Source organism: Amaranthus tricolor, chromosome 3, assembly GCF_026212465.1.
Source record: "Amaranthus tricolor cultivar Red isolate AtriRed21 chromosome 3, ASM2621246v1, whole genome shotgun sequence".
NCBI classification, from domain to species: domain Eukaryota; kingdom Viridiplantae; phylum Streptophyta; class Magnoliopsida; order Caryophyllales; family Amaranthaceae; genus Amaranthus; species Amaranthus tricolor.
Window position 1 is genome coordinate 85,001 of NC_080049.1, and position 25,526 is coordinate 110,526.

At 34.9% G+C, this 25,526-nt stretch overlaps 2 protein-coding genes across 2 annotated transcripts; one reads left to right on the top strand and one right to left on the bottom strand.

Moving 5' to 3' along the window:
- Window positions 1–511: 511 nt before the first annotated feature.
- On the bottom strand, window positions 512–9,431 carry LOC130807909 (WPP domain-interacting protein 3-like). Its single transcript, XM_057673307.1, has 2 exons — window positions 8,454–9,431; window positions 512–1,446 (listed from the first exon to the last, which is right to left on the bottom strand). The coding sequence occupies exons 1-2, from the start codon at window positions 9,211–9,213 to the stop codon at window positions 809–811; spliced, it is 1,398 nt and encodes a 465-aa protein (XP_057529290.1). The 5' UTR covers window positions 9,214–9,431; the 3' UTR covers window positions 512–808.
- A 2,076-nt stretch (window positions 9,432–11,507) lies between these two features.
- Window positions 11,508–14,631, top strand: LOC130807408 (uncharacterized). Its single transcript, XM_057672609.1, has 9 exons — window positions 11,508–11,816; window positions 11,873–12,133; window positions 12,252–12,643; window positions 12,692–12,976; window positions 13,057–13,525; window positions 13,650–13,898; window positions 13,951–14,243; window positions 14,286–14,373; window positions 14,464–14,631. The coding sequence occupies exons 1-9, from the start codon at window positions 11,508–11,510 to the stop codon at window positions 14,629–14,631; spliced, it is 2,514 nt and encodes an 837-aa protein (XP_057528592.1).
- The last annotated feature ends 10,895 nt before the right edge of the window (window positions 14,632–25,526 follow it).

Genomic DNA, 25,526 nt, shown 5'->3' on the forward strand with positions numbered 1-25,526 from the left:
AAATCCAAATTGATTCTCTAATATGCTGGTACATCTCCTCATTCATATTGTTATTACTCTTTCCCATAACTTCATAGTTTTGACTCAAAAATTTTATTCCTCGATAGTTGGAGTGATCTTGAATCTCTTTTGTTCTTATAAATAGGTACTAGAGTACTTCTCCCGTCATTGGGCATCTTATTTGTCCTCCAAATCTTGTTGAATAGATCAATTATCCAAGTTACTTCAATCGTCCTAAGCATCTCCATACCTCAATGATATTATATCGATTAATAATTTCCTGTGAAAAGAACAGTTTTTTATATGAATAAAATTAGTCGATAGCAACCAGTTATCAGTGTGTGCAGAGCAGACAAACAAAATCCCTCCTCAGAATAGCTAAATTAGTTTACAAATTAGCCAATCATCCTGAGAACATTATTTGAGAGAAAAAAAAGTGTAGAGGAAAACATCATGTGATATGTGCTCACAAAAGGGAATAATTTTAACATTCCAATCATCCAGAATGTGATGAAGCTTATTAAAGAGTATTAGTACTTTTCACTCGTTGATATCTAAATTAATATTACATATGTATTTTGTAATAGCAAAACCCCAATCCAACATAAATGGTGGTTTAAGTGTTTGATAAAGTGAACTGTTACCTTGTCTTTCCCTCGTTTCTTCTGTTCCATTTTGTAACTTGAGGTTCCAAAAATATTGTGTATAAATTCAGTGGACAATACACTTTAACAAAGAGCTAGCTAATGCCTAATTGAAACTACCCAGAAATACAAATGTGAAAGGCTGTAGTTTAAGTGCCAGCCAACTAGGTGGGTATAACCACATCTGATTTGGGTACTAACTGTAACACAAACAGCACAAACACTAAGACCAGCAAAACCAATTGCATTGCAAGGCATTTTGTAAACTTAATTACCCTTCTCTGCATTTGCAGAATCTCTGACTCCTCACATTGCCCAGCCTTGTTTTCTATTTCTGAAAGGCACAGCGCTTCCTCCGAGATAAACTTTTTATTATCCACCCGGTCCAGATTACTCGAGTCCTTTGTAGATCTTGTTATCACAACAGACTGAACTTCAGCTTCAAGTTTCTGTTTGAAGAGTTCCTGCAGCTCAGCTTCCATCTCCATGCATCTTTTCTTCTCCATTGCACGATCTTGAGGTGACTCCACACTCATAGTTGTTTCAAGTTCAGCAATTCTCAGTTCCTTTTTCTTCAGATTATCTTCAGCTTCATTCAGCTGTCTTTCCAGTGTTTGGATAATCTTACTCGAGTAGCTATGATTTAACTCATTCCAACCATCACACATAGAAGAAGCATGATTCATATAAACCAGGGGATCAGGATCAGCAGGCAGAGAACGGACAGCCACACCACTAGTCCTGTCCATGTCATCATATAACGAACAAATTCCCTTGCCTATCTCCCCAAACATTTGTAGCTCTGCAAGAAACACATGCCATTACTTTTCAGGGATGATTCATATTAATGTCATGTCACTACATTTTCCACAAAACAATTTGGTGATCTATGATAATGACAATTTGCAAATCCAACAAAATACTTATTCTTTGTGGCAACTACCAAGTAATATTTTGGTGTAATTCGGTGAGGCTTGAGCTCGTGACTTGAAGGTCACAAGTTTAGCCTAGCCAATTATGTTCCCCACATCAATTCCTGTGAAAGGAAACCAGAGTAGGCCTCCACATTACCTTAATAAAAACAAACAGAGTTGAACAGCACATTGCAGATTTAAAGAGCAAGAACATGCTAATTATGTATGCATTTTTTAAGTGCAATTGAATAATGAGGTAATTTGAGCATTTGTATTAAAATTGAAAATTAAAAATAAAAGATATTTTAAGGGGTGATAAACTTTAATTGTAAAGTGAATCGATTCTTTAGATAGCCCCTCCAATTAGCATGTGAAAATAGGTCAGTTGAACCCAATCTATTCTGATAATCTAGAATCTACAATCAACCAAATACTACCAAATAGTACATAGGCAAGTCATAGGTGATGTTTCAGGTATAAACTACACTTCCAGTTTCAACACCAATCTTCTCACAAACATTCTCAAAATCATACAGCAGTAATTCTCCCATATTCAAGTAGCATATAGGAGAAATTCAAGAAAACAAATGTTAATCTATAGTTGAAGAATAACACCAATACTGCAAAATACGTGCAAAGTGTGCCATAACAAGAAAACAATGCCGAACAGGGAAGAGTCTAGAAATGATTTATCACCTAGGCCAATGTTATATATTTAAATAAGGGAAAATAACAAAAAAAAAAAAAAAAAAAAAAAAAAAAAAACCTATTTTATACTCCTTTTTGCAAAAAAACTACATATTCCAACTTTTTTTGCGAAAACTACCTTATATGATGCAAACGTATGCAAATTTTGGTTTGACCAAACACGTTTTTTGCACGTGATATTACTAATTGCACTTAAATGACGATCGATCTGCTCTCTATAGCTTATTCCTTCCATTCTCTTTGCTTCTCACTGTTCATGGAGTTAACCTATGCCTGCAACAATTCATTCAAGGTGAAGATATAGCATTTACTCCTCTAACAATATACCACTAAGTTAATGGTTCTTCATTGATTGCAATAAACCAACAACCTATAATTTCTTCTTCTCTTTGCTGCATGTATTTGCATAATAATCTGCTTCTCACATTTTCTTACTCCTCGAAATTCTCTAGATTTTATCAATCTAATCACATAACCAAGTAATCTTCAGCACAATTTCTTCAATTTGTTAATATTGGCTAAAAAGAGAAGAGTGGTGAAAAGAATTACAGTTGATTTCAAATGAGTAACTAAACAAGGGTATTATTTTTCCTTGCATTTCCTGATTGGTTTTTAGGGTTTAGCGGATGGACCTTGTCTTTAATCTTTATTTTTTTATTTTTGCTTCTTTTGTGTGTTTAATTGTAGAAACTTTGGTTACTATTATTCAACCCATGAGACAATGAAGCCAATCAACATTAGATTGTATTTTGGGGGGTTTTTTGTGACTTAGAATTACAAAAAGAGTATAAAAAATTAGGTCTTAGTTTGCATTCTAACAACGAAGAGGTTTGTTATTCTGAAATAGCAGATTGGATTAGGGAAGAATTAGGATTTGATGAGGTTGGTAGAATATGGTACAAGAGGTATGGGTTTACCTTGTTTGCTGGGAGGCAGAAATCAAGAATGATAAGAACATCCCTGATTTCTTAGAAAGTACAGAAAAGGATGGTTGCTACCATCTATATGTAATTCATGGGGGGATGATAGAGGTAAAGAACCGAAACAGAAAACTCAGAACAAATCTGAAAGGAAAAAGAATGATGTAGAGGTGGTAGATGAATTGGATGAGGTGGATGGAGTTTCATCTTCATCAGCAACTCCAAATGCAGCAAACATTCAGCTCCATCAAGCTACACCTACCACTACAACTCCAGCAATCTCTACAGCAACAAATGCAACTCAAGCAATCCCTACACCAACCACTACAACTCCAACAACCTCGACAATCTATCAACCACTCCGCCCATCTCAGGTCACACCATCAAAAAGGGGTAGGACGAAATCTTGTCCAACAGAGACCAAAAAGCGTGGAGCCAAATGCACCAACGGTCATTTTAAGCCAAAACTCAACAAGTGAATCACATAATGTAATAAATCAAAGTAGTCAAGTTTAAGTTTGTTCTCAAATTCTCTTATGTTTATGTAGTTAATATTTTCATTGTAGTCAACTTTAATTAGTATTTAAGTGGTTGCTTTTGTTTATGGTATTTGTAAGAACTTATTTGCATTATAAAACGTTAATTAGTATTCAAGTTATGCAATTGGCTCAAACTTCATTAATACCATTATCATTAATACCATTATCAACCTTGGAATTTTCTGTTGAAGAAGATGAAGGCATGGTGGTGCAAATGCAGCACACAAGAAGATGGAAGAGTTAGGTAATAACAGGGGCTGAAATCTGCTTCAAAACATGGAAAATGGGCTCAATTAATAAGGGAAGGGAAAAAGGGGAAGAACAAAAAATTGGAGGGAAAAATAGAACAAATATAGAGGGAAAGGTACATTTAGTAACATCACATGCAAAAGCGTGTTTGGTCAAAAAGAATTTAACGGTCAACAAAGGATTTTGTCACCTGTAAGTGTTTTGCATTCGTTTGGGTCATATGAGGTAGTTTTTCGCAAAAAAAAATTAGAATAGGTAGTTTTTTGCAAAAGGTGGTATAGAATAGGTAATTTTTTATAATTTTCTCTTAATATAAAAATGTATACTAAACAAGTCTTTAAAATTTTTTTCTAGTAAACTTAAACTTTTTAATTTAACTTTTTAATTGAATTTAAGTAAATATGTTAAATATAAAAAAAATTTTGGCAGATATATATATATGAATTAATTATATCAAATAAATCTATAAAGGGATGTGAAGTTATCACTAATTTCAATGTCAAAATCTTCAATAACTAAATAGTTCAAATATTAATTTTTTTTAAAAAAAAGGTACATGTACCATTCTAGAGTTGATAACTTGTTGATCACTTTAGGCTATTAACCTATTGACATTACAATTAAAATGGGAACTGCATGTTACTTGAAAGTTGAAACAAAACTATAGTTCTACTATAAAATCCTTTGGTTTCTTTGTCATGCGTAGACCAAAAAAGATAAACCACATGTTATCGATTAATCATCCCTACTAAACCAATTATCTTCCAAAAGACATATATAAAAAACCCCATAAAAGAAGAAACCATCTGAAACTAAAAGCCCTTGCGTGGTCTTCTACTCCTCTTGAGTTCTTTATTTCTATCGTTCTATGGGAACAATCAACACTCAAGAAATCAATTTCATTAAACATCATGCCGTGGTCTTACATTTCTCTAATTGGAACCAAACCCTTAGTTTCTATCACTAAGGAGTTACTCAACCGCTCGAAGAGTTGAGCTAGGTACCCTGCCTAGTTTACATAATATACAACCATTCTATCTCTCAAAATTCTTTTTTCTCTTCTTCTTCTTCTCTTAATTAGTTCTTTCTGTATTCTGTGTTGTTGCATTGGACAAGGATTAGGTGTGTGCATTTCAGAAATCTTTAACATTTCTCTAAATGTGTCATATCTTATACTAAATTAATAAACTTATGTGCCTTACCTTTCTTTACCATAGCTCATTAAGTACTTCCATTAATACTAACACTTTTAATTCCCTCTATATTCTAAATAAAAATCTTTTTTCAATTTGATAACGATTCTTGTATAATGTGAAAGACACATAACTTTAGGCGCCCCATGATTGTCATTGAACCTAAAAACTAATCCATAAACTTTAAACCCTAAACCATCTATTAACAACACCAAATCGCCAAATATCTCTTCCTCTCCTAAAAACTATTGATATTTTTTAAACCATAATTCTTGCAAAACGGTATTAAAAAAATTAATGTCCACTTCCCTCGTCCATCATGGAGTACTAAAAGTAAGGAGAGAAAAGGATTTCAATAAGGTAACTTTGAACTAGGATTAAACCAACCACTTCCTCTTCCTCTCCTATAATCTTGTAAATATTTTCATACTATTGAAGATGAACAGAAAAAGATCTTGTTTACAAATTTTAGCAACCACAAGAAAGTTATGAAAAAAGAACAAAACTATCAACACACTAGAAAATATCTTCTAATGTTTACCGAATCTAGAGAGCAAAACAAAAATTATGGAAAACAAACCAGGAAATTTTAAAATTGTCAAACAACCAAAACACTATCTTCTAGCTACAAGCTTCTATTCTGTCTTTATCTTTATTTTGAAAAAACAATAGTACTTGAAGATATACGATTGTTTTGATTTGGTATGGGTATGAGCCCGTATCACCAACTCCATTACCATTATCTATGCATTTGTATACTTGGCTAGAATAATAAAGGTTTCAGGTTTCGGCCTTTGACTCGAAGAAGTAATTGAATGGAATTAGCAAGATGACCTCAAGGGGGTTTTAGGTTAGGCCCAGCATCCAAGTTTGAGAATGAATGAAAGGTCCATGAGGACCTCATGAGATTACCTCGGGAAGATCGTCCCCATATATATACTACTTATGGCACCTCACAAAGGAATGACTGAGAGTGAACTACTAGCATCTCACTTGGCTAGTTGGCTTTCAAGGTTTTTCGAAAAACATCCTTAAGGTAGTTAACCTCTGTTTTGTAGCTCCTTTGAGAATCGAAACGAGCCATGAGCACTTAAAAAACTTATAAATACTCCACAGTTCATCCTTCCAAAGGTGCCCACGAGACCACACCAATTTCTCAAAGGATAGAAAACTTGCTTTGTTAGATTCAAGGATACTTGGATCTTGGAAGTGGGCAACATTCACTTATAACTTATAATGGAACAATTAGCACTAGATTTCCTAAGCCCAAACGAAGAAGCCATGGGACACCTTGCTAATACCAACACCGGCCCCAAACCATAGAAAATTTGTGGTACAATACATACTACAAAGCAATCTCGACCCAGGAAGGCTACTCATCGTTACACGGGTACGATCCGAGAAGGGTCTCATCAATTGAAGCATAGTTTTAAAATGGAGTAACGGTTGCGAACGCTAGCCTATAATGGAACTGTGATGTTATAACGAGAGTGATACGATATCATAACACCTAAATATTGTTTGAAACCATAAAATATTCCTTCATACAGCCCAAAACGCTGTTTTTAAACCTTTACAACGCAGGTTAAACGATTCTTTTTTTAAACATTTATAACGAGGCTGACGCGATGTGATGTAGTCTTATTTTTACACTATGAATCGAAGTCCTAGGCTCAAAGTGAAGCATGGTTCAGCCTACATGGACGCTTATGGCACAAGGTATTTGCATTGGACAAGGACAAGATTTTAGTTTTTTTTAAAAAAAAAAAAAAAAAAACTAACCCAAAAATAGAAAACTAGAAAAGTGATTTTCACTTTTTAGTTGTTAATTTTCAAAATCATCATTTTTTCAATAAATTTAACTAGTTTTTTTATTCATTATGGGACATATATATCTTTTGTTTTTGGTTTTGTTTTAGCTTCATATCTCGTATCGATACGAAATTCGTTTGGGGAAACATTGCTTCAAACATTATGATATTCATATTATAATTTGTGAAATAATTTTCAAACATTCATTAACATTACGCTAAGCCAAATGGCAAAAGAAAGTACTAAACCCACATTCTAAATCATTTTTCCTAATTGCTTTTGCTACATTGTTGTCACGTTATTATCAAAAAAGAGAAGAGAAAAAGGTAAAGGAGAACACAAAAGAAGAAAACAAAATGAAGTATGCAGAAGATACAAGATTTCAAATTGAAGAAGAAAAAATTGAAAGAAGATGATAAGTAAAAGAAAAGAGTATCAAAAAGAAAATCAAAGAAATGGAAAATTGAGAAGAAAAAGACATGTTCTATCACAAAATTAATCTTAACTACACTCACTATCTTTTCCCTTCTTTCTCTAAGGAACTCCCTCGGTGCATGATAATTACCTTTGGCTACTTTCACTAGTGTCATGGCAAGGCATACGAAAAGGCAAATTCAAAATCTGACACCCAATCTTCTTCTCCAGTGTCTGACCCCCTGACAATGAGCAAGCTAACCTAAAACCTGTAACTTTGTGGGTCTGGAATCTGAAATTTTGATCCAAAGAAATCCCTTTGTCATCTGCAACAGCCCGTCTTTCAAGATGTTTGATGAGTGAATGGAATACAATATCCACTGGTTTTCATCTAGGTAAACCTCATGTGAGTTTAATCCATAGCAACCAGTTATCAGAGAAAACAGATGAACAAAAGCCCTCCTCTGAATAAGTAAGAAACTGTAAAAAATCCCTAGCATTTCAACCCACCAAGACGCAATTACCCCACCTAAGTTACTTCGAATCTTAATTTGCTTTATGTAAACCGTAAACCGTGTCAGAGGACTCCAATAAGAGGAAAATAAAATACTTACCCGACATCTCAATTGTGAAATGGCAGTCCAATCATCTTGAGAATATAGTTTGAGAGAAAAAATTGCACATTCCAAGAAGAAAATTATATGTGATATGTGCTCACAAATGGGCATATTAGCAGTACAATCATCCAGAATGTGATGAACCTTATAGAGTGTTAGTACTTTTCAGTTTTCACTCATCTTAATTAATGTTACACATGCATTCAGTATCTGATCACATTCTGTAAATGCAAAACCTCAATTTAGGAGTTTGAAATAATAGTTCCATCGGATCTATGTGTACGGAATTTTAGAAGCACGGATCAATAAACAATTTTATTCTTTGAAATCTGATATAAAGTGTTGGCATCCATCCATACGGTCGAGCAACATGTCAAGGATAATAAAATCAAAACTAAATTGGAAGTTTAAGTATACACAAGTAGTTTGAATAGAATTGATACCTGTTTGTAGAGCAAGTTGAGCAGCTTGGAGCATGATGATAGAATCAGCAAGAGGATCGCGATCCTTATTAGCATTGGATGAGAGTTGATCTGAAGAATGAGTAGGCTTTGGAGAAGAGTCGAGTTGAAGAGGAGGAATTGGTATTTGATTATTAACAGAATTACAACTTATGGAATCAGATTCAAAGCTTGAAATGGAGGAGAATTCTTTGTGATTATTAACATTACCTCTGGCTTTCTTACTTGGGTCTGGAGATTTAGCAGTGTTCTTTGTAAGGATCTTGGTCCTAGTCTTGTCACGGAATAGTTGAGCTTTCGTAGAAGACTTGCTGCTACTCCGATGGGTATGGGTATCGTCACTGTTATCAGAATCTGCACCGGCGTTAAAAGTGCCGGGAATGGAAATTGGGATTGGGATTGGGATTGGGATTGGGATTGAGATCGGAATAGGGACTGCAGAAGAAGTATCCTTATTTTCATTCAAAATGTTCGCAGATCCTCTCTTCAACATTCTACCTGTGGAATTGGAATCGGAATCAGAATCCTTGTCCTTGTCCTTCACGGGCGAGTCAGGGACATGATGATCTCGTCTTTTGATCCTTCGCCATTTCTTCAATCCAAAACCCTTCGTAGAGGACGAGGTAGAGGGCTTCGTTGTCTCCACTTCTCCTTGATGGCTCGAATTCCCACCTTCATCTTCCTCCTTACCATTTGAAATTGAATTCTCATCCACTTTCTCACTTAAATTCATTGAATCCATGAATCAAACAAAGTGTAAATGAATATCAAGTCTATGAAGGGAGTCTCTTAACCTCAACTGTGGAAATTGTAATAATTGGGGAAAGATAGATGAGTCGACCGTAAGGGAAAAGGGAAAAGGGAAAAGGGCGAGAACGTGCACCTGATCTGCAGAGCTCAATCATCATATCCTCACATTACCAAGTCACCCCTTCTAAACCATTTTCCTTTTTTAATTTCTTATCCTCTATCCTCTAATTATAAAAAGAGGGTGAGGAAAGAATATTGTTCATAATGAACGGTAAAACCGTTGTTTACACTTTGTTTTGCAATACTAGTTTGTTCTTTTTGAAATTGGTGTATTTTTAAGAAAGTAATAATAAATAAAAAGAGAGAATGAATTGTGTGGATAAAACTAAAAGAGAATTAAAATGTATGGATGAGATTAAAAGAAAGTGGTGGGCCATTATCCAAAAGTAGAAATAATGCAGATTAATTGGGACGGACCAAAACGAAAAATGATGCAAATTTAATGGGACGAAGGGAGTATGCTTCTTCACGTTTTTTCATAACACTTTTGATGGCTTGAACTCTTTCCTCTTCTTTCCTCTTTCCTTTCGTTTTCATTTCAGCTTTCATTTCAGGTTTGATCTTCGTTTTCATCTGATTTTTGGAATGAATTTTTACTTTTCATTTTAGTTTTAATCTTCATCTGATTTTCTTGATTTTTTTTTATTCTGATTGATTTTCTTAAGTTATTTTTCCCATCTGGATTAGTTCTTCTAAGTGTTGTTTTTATTTCCATCTCTTTGTTGAATTCGAGTTTGTCAGAATTCTCTTTCTATTCTCTCCCCCAATTTAATTTTTGAAACCCTAATTTTGCATTCAGATTTTTTTTAAGTACTTGGAAGTATAATTTTTTGATATATATGTTCCTTAGCTTGGTGATGAGATTAGCACTTTGAACTTGAGGTTCAAAGTTTAAACTCCCCTGATTGCCTTAACCTAAAACTCATTTAAGAAAACAAACACAATATTAAGGTCTAATAATCACTATTGTTCAACTATTGGTTGTTGAGGAGCCTGTCATCTGCAAGCTTTGTTTAACAATTGGTTGTTGTTTTCAATATTGTCCTGGTAATATATGCTCAATTGATATACATCAAAAACCACTTTGATGTTTTGTCTTTCAATTTTCTTAGAGGTAGCTTTTAAATGCTATCAGGAGCATGACTGCATAAATGAGGCATAAGAATAAGTACATATGTTCCATGTCAAATTTGTGTTTCTTTGATGTGCAAAGTTAGCTAATGATATGCTCCCCCTTCTTTAAAACCTTAATGTGAAACTATACTCTTAACACGCTTTACTATGAGATGAATAACCTAGAAATATTGCTTCATCACTTCTTTCATCAAACCTTCATATGTTTCTTTTTTCATTAACATGAACAAAGCACCTACATCCAAATACTCGAAAATAGAAAATATTTGGTTTTACAACTTTAAACAATTCATAAGGTGTCTTGGAAGTGAGAGGTCTAATTAATACACGATTTAAAATGTAACATTTAGTATTAACAGCCTCAGCCCAAAAATCCTTAGAAAGACCACTAGCAATTAACATGGTTCTATCTATTTCCTCTAACGTTCTATTTTTTCTTTCTACCACACCATTTTGTTATGGTGTTCATGGTGTGGAAAAATTATGACTTATGCCATGTTCATTGTAATAATCCATAAAACTTGAATTTTTCAAATTCTTTACCATGATTTGACCTAATGTGAATAAGTTAATTATTACTAGATTTTTGAATTTTATTAGCAAACGAAATAAATTCACCGAAAGCCTCATCTTTGCTTACTAAAAATATTGTCCAAGTAAATCTACTGTAATCATCAACAATAAAAAACACATATCTCTTACCACTACAGCTTTAGATTCTCATAGGTTCACAAAGATCCATATGGATTAATTCAAGCAGTTTTGAAGTAGTTACAAGATCCATAGTGTTATAAGAGATTTTTTTTGTTTTTATTATTATTGATAATTTCTTATCATTGGCTGAAATCGCAAAATTTGATATGTTATGATATTAAAAATTTTGTGAATATTGCGCATTAGTATAATTATTTAAAAATTTGATGGAAGCTTAGGGGTCGATTGACAAACTCAATTTTGTAATTCTACCAACTATTAGGACAAACCTCTTTATTTCTAAGAGGTTATATTAGCCTGAGTTTTGTTAACCTCGATAACGGTTGTAAAGTATTTATGTATATACCTTGTTTAATAAAATGCAGTATATCTGCCATCATGCCTCCATTCTTGAAAAGGCCCGGAACTAGAGGAGACTCTGACCGTGTGCTTCAAAACCTAGTGAAGGCCCTAGCAGGCGCAAGGAATCCCAGACAGAAATCCCTGAAAGAGAGGGCCTCATCGATTAGTAAGAGGATAGCCCAGAGTAAACCCTCGACCTACAGTGGGAAAGGAGAACCTTCTATGCTGGAAAACTGGCTTCGGGAATTCGACAAACTCTTTAGTGTGGTTAGATGCCCCGCGGAGTTCATGGGCGACCAGGCTGCGTTTTTTTGGTCGAAGACGCTGACTACTGGTGGACACATAGTAAGACGAGGCTGATAGAGGAAAACGATGGTGAGTTAAGCTAGGAATGTTTTAAGGGAGCATTAAGGGATCAATTTTACTCGCCTCATGTGAGGAAAGACAAGTCAAACGAGTTTGCTAGGTTTGAAATAGGGAGTTTATCGGTGGATGAGTACTACCAGAAGTTTATGGAATACCTGAAGTTTCGCCTTGAGGATGTTCCAAAAAAAGCAAAGAAAATACAACGCTTTGAACTGGGTTTATCGTACGAGATTCAAAAACACATTGAGACCGATAGGTACGATACTTTAGACCAGTTATATAAGAGAGCAGCTCAGGTAGGAAATGTTATTAGGAAAGAGCAAGAGAAAATGGGTCATAGTGGGGACAAGAGAAAAGAGCCCATGCTCCAAACTGCAATGAGTGGGGAGTAATCATGCTCAAAACCACTTTAAGAAACACAAAACCTTTGGGGGCTTTCAAGAAAAAGGGTATCATTCAGGACAAACAAGTAAAAGTAGGGGAAGTTCGACATCTAAAGACAGGATACAAAAACCACTGTATGACCGCAATGGGAAGGAAAGAATTTATAACTGTAGGAGACGCCAGAAAAATCATCCAGGAAGAGATTGTCGGGGTGCATTAGTGGACTGTTCATATTGCGGTAAATCGGGTCATAGAATGTATGAGTGCTATACTCGATTGGGACAACAAGAGCCTCAAGGGAGAAATCACAGAGGTTATCAACAGCAACGCTTCGGCAATGGTCGGAGTGGCAATGACACTGGAAGTGGAAATCATAATGGTGGTGGTTTTGGTAGAAACCCTGGGGGTGCCACAAACCCTAGGTTTCAGATAAATTATTCCGGAATTTAGCAACCTCAACGGAATGCTAGGAATAAGAATTTTTCTAAAAAACGAGGTAATCAAGGAGGTGCTACCACTGGCACTCAAAATAAAGGCAGACTTTCAGCAGTTAACGTTAGGGAAGCAACACAGATGTCTAATGTGGTCACGGGTACGTTTTGCATCAATTCAAAGTCTATTAAGGTTCTTGATGATTTTGGTGCATCGTACTCTTTCATTTCTAAGTCTAGAATTAGAGACTCAGGATTGGAAAATCCAGAGAAAACATCTTTCTCAGTCGCTATTCCTTCCAGAAAGACCTTTCATTTTAATATGTTATTTTGTGAGGTGCCAGTCAAAATAGGAAAGAAAAAATTTCCAAGTGATTTATTTTCTTTGGAAATTGATGATCTAGACGTAATCCTTGGGATGGATTGTTGGGTAGATATAAGGCAGTGATAGATTGTGAGGAGCAAACCGTAACACTAAGCGGACCCCGAGGAGAGAAAGTTAAATATAGGAAGCTTCCAAAGGGACCTAAGGAAAAAATTGTGTCGTCCTTAGAAGCAAGGAAACTAATCAAGCAGGGACAACCGTGGTTTTTGTGTAGTGTATGTAAGGTGGCGGTGCGGGAGGTTCGAATTGATGATATTCCTGTAGTGTGTGATTTCAAGGATGTATTTCCAGATGAACTTCCAGGCATGCCACCGAAAAGGGACGTGGACTTTTCAATTGATTTGGTTCCTGGGACAGGGCCAATTTCAAAAGTCCCTTATCGGATGGCTCCAAAGGAAATGGAAGAATTGAAGGTGCAATTAGAAGAGTTGTTGGGAAAGGGTTATATAAGACCCATTGTCTCTCTCTGGGGAGCCCCGGTGTTGTTTGTGAGGAAAAAGGACGGAACGATGCGTTTCTGCATTGATTACAGAGAACTCAATAAAGTCATTGTTAAGAATAAATACCCGTTACCATGGATTGATGATCTTTTTGATCAGTTGCAAGGGGTAGGAGTCTTTTCGAAGATTGATCTACGATCGGGATATCCTCGAGAAAGATATTAGTAAATCAGCTTTTCGAACCAAATATGGACACTTTGAGTTCACTGTGATGCCTTTTGGATTAACCAAGGCTCTCGACGCATTTATAGGGTTGATGAATAGATTTTTTAATGCGTATCTTGATAAGTGTGTAGTGGTGTTTATTGATGATATCTTGGTATATTCTAAGAGCCGTGAAGAGCATCAAGAGCATTTAAGGGTAGTCTTGCAAATTCTTCGAGAAAAATGAATTGTATGCTAAGTTCTCGAAGTGCAAGTTTTGGTTAGAACAAGTGGCTTTTCTGGGTCATCTTATTTCTAAAGAAGGGATTTCCGTCGATCCGGCAAAGGTAGAAGCCGTCCGAGTCTGGTCTACACCCCGGAATGTTACGGATATTCGGATTTTCTTGGGTTTAGCAGGATGTTATCGTCATTTTGTGAAAGATTTTTCTCGTATTGCTCATCCGCTGATATCCCTGATGAAGAAGGAGAAGAAGTTCGTATGGACCGAGGAGTGTGAAAAGGCATTTCAATTGTTGAAGGAGAAGCTAACTACTGCTCCAGTGTTGACCCTACCTAATCCATCTTTGGAATAATCTGTTTACAGTGATGCTTCCAAGCATGGGTTAGGTTGTGTTTTGATGCAAGATAATAAAGTAGTGGCATATGCTTCGCGCCAGTTGAAGACTCATGAGGTGAATTATCCGACGCATGACTTGTAATTAGCGGTTGTGGATTTTGCGTTGAAAATCTGGCGTCATTATCTCTGTGGTGTAAAATGCAAGATCTTCACGAACCATAAGAGCTTGCAATTTTTGTTTACTCAATCCGAATTAAATTTGCGCCAACGGCGTTGGTTGGAATTGATCAGTGATTATGACTTGGAGATTGATTATCATGAGGGTCGTGCAAATGTAGTCGCTGATGCTTTAAGCAGGAAATCGAGACACTAAGTTTCAGCGTTGATAACTTCTGAGGAGTTGAGTAAGGAGTTTGAGAAAATGAACTTAGAGATAATCCAAGAAGGGGAGTTGGAAGCCAGGTTGAGTGCATTGTCCATTCAACCCACATTCTTCGAAGAGATTGTGGCTAAGCAACTGGAAGATCCCAAGTTCATTAAGCTTTGGGAACAGGTCAGTGAAGGTAAGGCTGAAGGTTTTACAATTCATGAGGATGGTAGTCTCCGTTTTAAGGGACGATGGTGTGTACCAGATGGGTGTGACTCTTTGAAGGAGAAATTATTGAACGAAGCTCATAATTCTAGATACTCAGTTCATCCTGATAAAGACAAGATGTATCAAGATTTGAAATGCATGTTTTGGTGGTCGGGTATGAAAAAGAATATTGCATAATTTGTTGCCAAGTGCTTAACGTGTCAAAAGGTTAAGAGTGAGCATAGGAGGCCAGCTGGGTTACTACAACCTCTAGAAATTCGGGTGTGGAAGTGGGACGACATTTCCATGGATTTCGTGTTGGGATTACCACGAACAAGAGCTGGTAATGATACTCTTTGGGTTATCGTGGATAGACTTACTAAGTAGGCAAGGTTTATTCCAATGAATTATGAGTGGGATATGGATAGCTTGCTCGTGCTTATATTAAGTACGTGATCCCTTATCACGGGGTACCTCGAACTATTGTTTCCGATCGGGACACTCGATATTTGTCACATTTCTGAAAATCACTACAACAGGTATTAGGAACCACCCTCCTTCATAGTACGTCTTTTCACCCAATGACCAATGGTCAAACAGAACGCGTCAACCAGATACTGAAGGACATGTTGCGAGCGATAGCCATGGAATGGCAAGGTTCATGGGATGAACAGTTGGATCTGGTAGAGTTCTCTTATAATAACAATTATCAAGCTACGATTCAAATGGCTCCGTTTGAAGCACTTTACGGTCGTAAATGTCGTAGCCCTATGTGTTGGGAAGATTTTACTGAATCTGTCACCTTAGGACCTGACATGCTTGTTCAAATGTCTGAGCAACTAAAGTTAGTTCGGGAGAAAATGAAGGCGGCCCAGGATAGACAAAAATCGTACGCCGATCTCCGACGTCGGCCTGATGAATTTGAAGTGGGCGACAAGGTTTTACTTCGTGTGTCTCCAATGAAAGGATTAGTTCGTTTTGGTGCTCGTGGAAAGTTAAGCCCACGTTTCATAGGTCCTTATGACATTGTGGAGAAAGTAGGGAAGTCAGCCTATCAGTTAGCATTGCCAAATGCTCTAGGTAAAGTGCACGACGTTTTTCACATTTTTCAGTTGAAGCGTTACGTCGCCGCCTCTTCTCATGTATTAGATCCAGAGACGTTAGAACTTGATGAGAGTCTAACCTATGAGGAACAGCCTGTTCGAATATTGGATAAAAAAAGTCTGTAGTACTTGTTGGAAGGATATCACTATGGTTAAAGTATTATGGTCCAATCATCGCTCACAAGAGGCAACCTGGGAGACAGAAGATTTCATGCGAGAGAAGTATCCTCACCTTTTCTCTCAGGTTAGTAAGTTACAGGGACGTAACTTTTTTAAAGGGGGTAGAAGGCGATAGGATTTTCGCGCGATTTATGTTTTTGGGTTATTTTGTGTATGTGTGTATGGTGATTAATTTCATTTTACTTGTTTTGTAGTTATGTGTGAATTTATTTCGTGTTATGATAAAGTTATGATAAGTTGTGGTTTTGGGGTCAAAACCTTTTTAAGGGGGTAGTCTGTAACACCCTGATATTTTTTTTTCTCGATATTTTTTCCCCGATAAATTTAATAATTTACTAGTAATATTTTTTTTTATGTAAATATATTTTTTTTTTATTTATTATTGGGCTTGACCATGAGATTTCAATTCTTTTAGGCAATTAAAACTATTTTGGGTCCAAACCTTTTTTTTCTCTAACCCATCTTTATTTTCAAATTAAAAAAAATAAAAAAGGGGAAATTGCAAGGTGTTGGCCGGCCCTATGGGGTCTTTTGGTGGTGTTTGTAACTCCCATTAGAGTAATAGAAAGATCAAGGCAATTATCTCATATAATTAATCTCTCATAATTTCTTAGTCACTTCTTACTTTGCATTCTTTCATTTCAAAAGTTCCAAGAAAATTCTCTAAAAAAAAAATTCCTCCTAGACACACGCCTAATCTCATCATCCTCCATCACTTGGTGTTTCGTTCTTTTCCAAATTGTGAGTTTAATTCTCGATCTATTTTTTTCATTCTTAAGTTTTAATTTAAAATTCTTTGATTATTATATGTTTGATCTTATAATTTATGATTAGTTTATGGTTTGAAAATTTATGTATGAATTTGTGATGTATTTTTTTTTATCTAAATTGATGTAGAATGTTTTAGGGTTTTTAGATATGCATATATGTGAAGAGTAGGGTTTGTTGTGTGATGGATGATTGTTAAGTTTATATATACATAAAAAAAAATGTTTATGTGGTGTGTTGTGTTTGGTGGGAAAAGAAATTTCTTTTATTGGCTAATATAAAGAATTATAAATTTTGCTAGAGAAATTTGAAAGAAAAAAACAAATATATTTGTGTAAAAAGAATTCTTGTTGAATGATGAATTTAATTTCAAGGATGGTCATGAGAATTATGTAAATTTTGGTCATTTAAATTTATTAATAAATAAAGCATTGAAATTTATTTTTTAGATGAAATTTAACAAATCCCGTAGGATTAGAAAGATGGTGAAAAAAAGGTTTTTTGGGGGCACTTTTGACTGAAAATAGGTTAAAAAAATACTTAGAGTACATTATAAATAATGAAAATTAGTACATGGGGGTTTTGACGCCTTCCAGACGCAACAGTGAAGTCGGAATTTCAGTTTGACAGTGTTAACCTAATCTATTAAAAGAAATTTATTAAAAGAAAATCAGAAATTGCAACCGACGTATGGTAGGATATTATTTTGTTTTGTGATTTGATGTTAGTGTTACAAGAGATGTTTTGCTGACGTGTACCTTTAATATATCTTAACGATCTTGTGATGATATTGTTTCCCTTTTCGAAGTTAATAACTAGCAGTGAGTTAAGTTGTAGGTTGGGAAATGAGGATTTTCACTTGGAAGAATGAAACAGATATAGTATGGAGAATTTTAATATGAACTTTTATTTAACTTTAAGAATGGATTTATGTTTAAGAGGTGACTTCGCTCTCGAGATGTAATAATTAGACTTTCATATCACTAAGTAGTTTATAATAACTCTAGTAGAACTCGATCCGCAAGTTTTATTTTAAAAATCCGTTTTATCATGCCTTTATGACATCTTGGTTTAACTCAGGTACTACCCAATATTGTAACACCCCGAGATTTTCATGACGTAATTATTTAATATTTTAATAGTTTTTAAAGATTTTACAATTATATTTAATTATTTCTGAATTAATTTAATAAATTTCTTGCATACATGAATTTAAATGTTAACTTATATATATATATATATATATATATATATATATATATATATATATATATATATATATATATATATATATATATATATATATATATATATATATATATATATATATATATATATATATATATATATATATATATATATATATATATATATATATATTAAAAATATAGTTACGATTTCTTAAATAAAGAGGTTCGAACCAAAATGATTATTTTATTAAAATGTGTGAGCCCACGAAGGTGAGTCTCTTAGTTGGGTCTCGCAAGAAAATGAATCGAGATAAAAATAAATAAATAAATAAACCAAATAATAAATAAACATAATAATAATAATAATAATAATAATAATAATAATAATAATAATAATAATAATAATAATAAACATAATAATAATAATAATAATAATAATAATAATAATAATAATAATAATAATAATAATAATAACAAGTATAAAAACCCGTGAAAACCCTAAATGCTTAAGAAGCCGTCACTCCCATCCCCTCTCTTCTCTTCTCTCTTTCTCTCACTCCCTCCTCCCTCCCTGTGAGCAGCAGCCTCCATGAGCAGCAACAACAGGCGCGCCTCCCTCCACGAGCCACAGCCGGCAGCACCAACCCGTTTCCCCTCCCACGAGCAGCAGCCCTGAACTTCTCCTACCCGCACACGCCAGCAGCACCACCACAAGGGTTGTGCCGCCTCTGTACACACCCCAGCCATATAAACCACCATCACAAGTCCCTTGCTTTCGCTCCCCTTCTCTAACTCTATAATTCTGAGCCATTTGTTCTTTGATTTCTAAGTATTTCTTTGATAAATTGATGTTTATTTGATTATTGAATTACTACTTTGAATAGTTGAAATGAGTATTGGTTAAAAATGTCATCTTTATCATGTCTAGGGCTCGATTTGGAGATGAAATTACTTATGGTGTGTGTGTTTGCTACATTTGGTAGTGAGATGGTTGATTGGAAAATTTTAAAAATATTTTTAAGGCTTAGTTTGGTTATCTATTGTTGTGATAAGTGATAGTTGGTAATGGTATGCTTGTAGTTGACTATGGAAGTGGTCTTGGTTCATAATTGGGAGTAATAGTTGTTAATTAGTGTTGTTTGATTGTTGTTAATCACAAGTAATTTTGTTACGTTGTTATTATAGCTACATCATGAGTATAGTGTCAACTTATCATTGATGGTTGCTAAAGTTACTTGTTACGATGTTTGATTATAGTTCTTTCTAACCTTTGAGAATGTAATAAATGATATTGCGATGTGATAACTTTAAGATTTGTCATTATCATCATATTAGCACTATATTAACATCGTAAGATTCAAGTGTGATTTGTTATTTTTTTTGGTAACGTGAATCAATATTACTCAAATATGGTTGATGTAAAGAAACGATTTACATAATCCTTTTATTCTTAAATTGATGGAAAGACTTATGTTGTTGTTGAGTCAATGATTATGATGGGCGTTGAATGAGATGTGTGTGTTAAAGAAATTGGAAACTTAGCTCAAGCGGATGATAGTGTTTACTTGGGCATTTAGGTTGTATGACAAAGTAGTTAAGAGAACTTATAAGTTCTATTCCTAACTTGAATAGGTTCCCAGTTTATAAGAGGAAAGTAGACCCTTAGTTGGGTGATTTTTGTAACTTGTGATTGTGCAGTGACGCTTGCAGGTACGTACACGCAGTAATTAATTTTTATATTCATCGTTTCAAAGTATTATCAATATTAAATGATTATATGCATTGCATTAGATTTATAAATTGCCAGAAAGTAAACCATGCTAGTGAATAGTCATAATAGTGATATAGGCAAGTAGAATAAAAGCCTTAGGAGACTATGAGAACAGATTTCTAAATAGTAGAGAACGCACCATGGTTGTGTGTGGTATTGAAGTGATTTCCTACTTATTGAGCCTTGATTTATGATTAGTTGGCGTGACACAACTAGATTATGTCTGGTTGATTTAGTAGTCCCCTATATGAGGTCCGACGGGACCACCGTAAGGGGGTATGAGCATGCTTGGGTCACTGGGCGCCGGATGGCCGATACCGCCCCTTGACCGAGGTGTTACCATGTGGGCCTTGCAAACCCTAATATGGTGGCCTATTCACTGGTTTAGTACCCCAGTGTGTTAGTTTTTCCCGAAGGTAGGACCCGAGAGGGTCAGCTGGAAGGGGCATGAGCTCATACTTTGCCATGGGCGCCGGATGGCCGATAATACCCTTGGCCGTGTCACTATGCCATGAATAGAGAAAGGATCCACTACCTTTGAATATACTCGAGAGAATATTAGTTTGAAAGAGAAATTATGAGTAAATAGAGGTGTTTAGATAGATGAGTAGACTCGTTATTGCCATACTATATCGTTTTCTTTAGTTTTGTTCAATGACTTCAATTGTTACAAGTTCATTAATTACTGACGTGTATGTGTTTGTTGTTGTTTGCTCATGACTCTCTATGATGTTTCTGCTATGACACATCTGACTATGGTCATTATGTTGAGCAGCAAGAGGATCATAGCTTGACATGACAGGTGTAGGAGCTTCTTTTGCTTTGCATTGGGGGAAAGAGCGGAGTACGGTCATTACAATTGTGTACAAATTGTCTAATGCTTGTAGCTTCTATATTACTTGTACATTTTTCTTTTGGGATTGTATAATATCTTTTGTATGGAACCATGTGACTCCTTGTATGATCCATAGTTCCGCTGCGTAGTTTTTGGATGTACAGTAGTGAGAATACTCCTTTAGTATCCGTTAGATTGATGCGTTAACACTGGAACCACGATCCTCGTTAGAGTTGATGATTTGAGAAGCCGACGATGATTCTTTCTGTCGTGACGTATTCTTGAAGGCATTAAAGGCCTTAGATTATTTTAGTTATGTTATCCATTTATATATCCTTGTTACATCCTCAGTTTTCAGCAAAGATGCTGCCGAAATTTCCACTTACTCACCTTTTTAATTAATCTTTAGCATTATCATAATTATTCTCCCTTTTCTTTTATGTAACACCCGAATTACCTCCCTTCCTTCACGATTTCTGGTTTCGTTTAAGGGGTCGGAAATTCAGGGGTGTTACACCAATTTTATTAAAAAGGATCAAATTCTCTTTCGAATCGATCCGAGTTTTTTCGGGATGTTACACACTACATTCTTAGGTCTAAAGGACGAGCTCACATGTTTTCCTTTGGCACAAGGATCACAAATTTCTTCTTTTTGATATTTAAGGGACGACAAACCTCTCACTAAGTCTTTTGATCATAAAGTATTAATCAATGAAAAGCATGCATGACCAAGACATTTGTGCCAAAGAAGAGGGTCTTCTTCTATGACACTGAGACAAGTCAGATTTGATTTGGGAACAATGTTGATGTCCACTATATAAGTGTTCCCCTTATGAGTTAGAGTTACCTTTGTCACAGAACTGTGAAATACTTAGTAAATTATGCTTTAAATTCTCAACCAAAAATACATTAACAATTTATGAGAACTTGACCTTCCGGCTTTTACTTTGGCTATGATTTCGTCTTTCATGTTGTCACCGAAAGTCATGGTTCCTCCATCATAGGTTTCTTGTGAAAGAAATTTTGATTTATCACCTGTCATGTGCTGGGAACACCCACTGTTGAGATACCATGAGTTGTTCCCCCTCACTAAAACATGCAAAATATATTAGTTGTTAGAATCACGAACCCAGCCTTCCTTGGGTTCCTTTTCGATCACACATGAATCAAATTTCTTAATTTAGATGCGCTCAACATAATTTTTGTTGGAATTAACATGTCGTTCCCTTTTGGCACATTGATATTTTAAGTTTCTAATGTTTCGACAAAAGGTACAAACTTTACTACTGGGTAAATCGACATAGACCTTATTCTTCTCTTTATTCTTTTTGTAACCTAGGCCTTCAGTACTTTTTGTTCTAGCATCTAGAATCCATTTAGGTACTTCATTGATTTTCCCTTTTCCGCTTGAATTTAATTCAAGTTTCAGTTTTTCATTTTGGGCTTTACTGGATTCTAAATCAACTTTTAACTTATGAAAATTAGTACTGAAATCATGAATAGATATATCATTTAAATCCTTGTTTAAGCCTAGTAATTTATATTGAGTTAACTCAACATTAAGAATAATATTCTCTTGCTTTACCCTTTCCAATGTTTCCTTTAAAGTGATGTTTAGATCTAACAGATTAAAGAATTTATTTTTATCGGATCTAAAAGAATTTAGATAAGAAACATGGTCTTTACTAATTTTAAGGTCTTTCTCAATTTGGAAAACTTAGTAATATTTTCTTCTAATTTTTCCTGTGTCTCCACCAGTAACTTAATTAATTTATTTTTATCTAGACTCTTAAGTGTTTAGGATATGAACTAGAAGACATTACCTCTTTTCCTTTACACTTCATAGTCTTGTTATCGTGTGAAGCCATGAGACACAAATTACCAGTTTCTTCTACGGGGTTCTCTGTCTCTTCTTCACTTTCGGATTCTCCCCACGCAGCAATCATAGCTTTGCGAAAGTCAGTTTTTCTAGGAGTTCCTTTCATAGGGTTGTCTTCCTATTTCCCTTTCCTTTCCCTTGCCTTTCTCAATTTTCCATGTTGGACAATCTTTGATGAAGTGGTCAGTACTTTCACACCAATGGCATCCATAGTCGGACTTGGTGTTTGATGGTTTCTTTTCTCTATCGTTTCTTTGATTTGCATATTTGCTATTCCTGAAGAATTTCTTAAACCTTCGCACCGAACATAGCAGCCTCCTCTTCATCATATTCTGACTCTTCATGTTCATTCATTGCCAGAGCAATCCTTTGTTCCTGGAACTGTCCATTGTTCCCAGATGTAGTTCGTGAGTCATAAGGGAACCAACCAGCTCTTCCAAATTGAATTTTGTGAAATCTTTTGATTTTTGGATGGCTATGACTTTGGCTCTTCAGCGTTCATCTTGAGGGAGACTACGTAGTATTTTCCTAACTTGTTCATCAGTAAGAATATTTTTTCCAAGATAGACAAGTTCATTAGTAATATTGGTGAACCTAGTAAACATCTCTTGGATGCTTTCTCTAGGTTTCATAACAAATCGTTCATATTTAGACATTAGTAAATCTATCTTTGAATATTTTACTTCACTAATACCCTCATGGGTAAATTTTAGCAGATCCTAAATCTTTGCAACCCATGACTCGGTTATGTTCATTTGGTCTAAGACCACTTAATGGAAAGAGCGTTCATTTTCATTTTTTGAAAATTTTCTTTTTCATATTCGGTTATAAGTTTTGGAATAATTTCATTATTAGAGTTGTTGTTTGATTAATTTTTAAGCGTTTTTGCCATGTTTTACAGAATTAAACGCAAACTTTCAAAGAGACAAACAAATTTTTACATGGAAACCTTCTAGGACTAAATAGAAGGAAAAACCACGAGCTCCCGAGATTTCAAAACATTTCACTATATTTTAGACAATTAGTTACAATTACATAAAACAATCACAACTAGGCCACCTTGAGGTTCTCTCTAAACTCAATTCTTTCACGCTTTCCTACGAAGCTCAAGCTTCCTCTATGAAGCTCTCTATCACCCCTAGACTTCCCAAAGTCTAGTTACAAGAATTCTCTCAAAAACCCTTTTATAAAGGCCAAAACTTAAGGATAAAAATTAATTGAGTTGCACAAGAAATATTTCTAAGTTAATTGGCAATAAGGAGCTATGAAAATTTTGATACACAAAATTAATAAACGGTTAAAGCAAATCCTTTTATAAAGGAATAAGTCACATAGCTTTTTCAAAAAAATAACTACGCACTTCACTTCTAGATCCTAAAATAAATGAGGAATGGGTAAATATTTTTTCATAACTAAAAGCTACGGTTTCCTTGTTCTAAATAAGGCAATTTGAATTTTTCAACACAAAAACCTAATAAATCATGTCTTATTAAGTGGAGAAATTTAGATAGTGTGACGGTTACTTAAATATAATTAAAATCCTTTTGCCAATTAACTTTTTAACATAATTATGCTACTAATTAATCTTACCCATACAATCAACTAGAAAAACCAAAAATTACTTTATTCAGAATATTTCTGTTGACGCTGAACTTCCAGACTTGAATCCTAGGAACAATGCATTGTCTCTACTCATCAACACGAACTGTCAGACTATCAACTTAGGAACAGTAGACCTCCTGCCTACACTTTGACATCCTACTGTAACACCCCGACCCCTCGAACCGCTAGAGACTGTAGACTGACCCCATAAACCAACATAAGTCTTCCAAGTGCACTTTGGCCTCACTCGTGCGCACCTAGGAAAAATTTTCAGAGGTCACCCACTAGTGGAAAAAAACGTATCTGCTGCGTGTCACTTGCTGCGGTTTTCCTTAGAAGAAGCATTAAATAGAAAAAAAAATATATAATACAAATGCTGCGGTTCACCTGTTGCCCGCAGCACATAAGCACTTATATGCTGCGGTTTTAATAAGCCCGAAGCATATAAGCCCTTATATGCTGCGGTTTTTGCTAGCCCGCAGCAAATAGTCAGTCCAAAAAATTTAAAACCCGCGTTTCAACGGTCAATTGCTTAAAATACTCAAGTAACTGTTGTATTCCTTAAACCCACGACGACGACTGTCTTCTTCTTCAAGCTCTTCAATTTCAGAAAATTTCTTCAAAAACCCACGAAAAATCTCTTCAAGTTCTTCAAAAACCCACGACTCTACTGTGTTTTCTCTTCATTTCGTTCATCATCTTCCGATCCCACGGCTCTATTGTTACTGTGTTGTTGAAATTTGTTGCTTCAATAACCACCCATTGCACAAATTTCCTTCTCCATCTTTGTTTAAGTTCTTCAACCCACCATTGTTGCTTTTCCTTCAAAAGCCACGAAATTAGGGCTAGTCTTGTTCTTCTTCAAGGTATAAATTTTTCAATCTTTGTTTATGTTCTTCAAGAATAGCTTCATTGTTTTTTAATAAGGATTTCGTCTTTTTATACTAATTTTGATTTTTTTTTCATTGTAGGTTACATAATCTTATTGTAGAAACAAAATTATCATATCTCATTACTAAGGTATGTATTTTATATTTGAATGTGAATAATTTACTTATGTTTGTAGTTGTATATTATTAGTTTCTTATTATTTTGATTTATATGTATTTGATTAAAGAAAATGGCTTTTTTTTTGGTTATATATGTTTTGTCATTAAAATATGTTTTTGGTTATATAGGGTTAAATAGGGTTAATTTGGGTTAATTATATATGCTAAAAGTTGTGTATTAATTTTGTTTTGAATTAATTAATCACACTAATTAGGATGACAAAAGATCGTTCGTGCATGTATGGAAGCATTGAATCGTCAGAATTTATTGATGGCGTATTAGAATTTTGTAGTATTGCGGTTGAACAGCAAGTTAG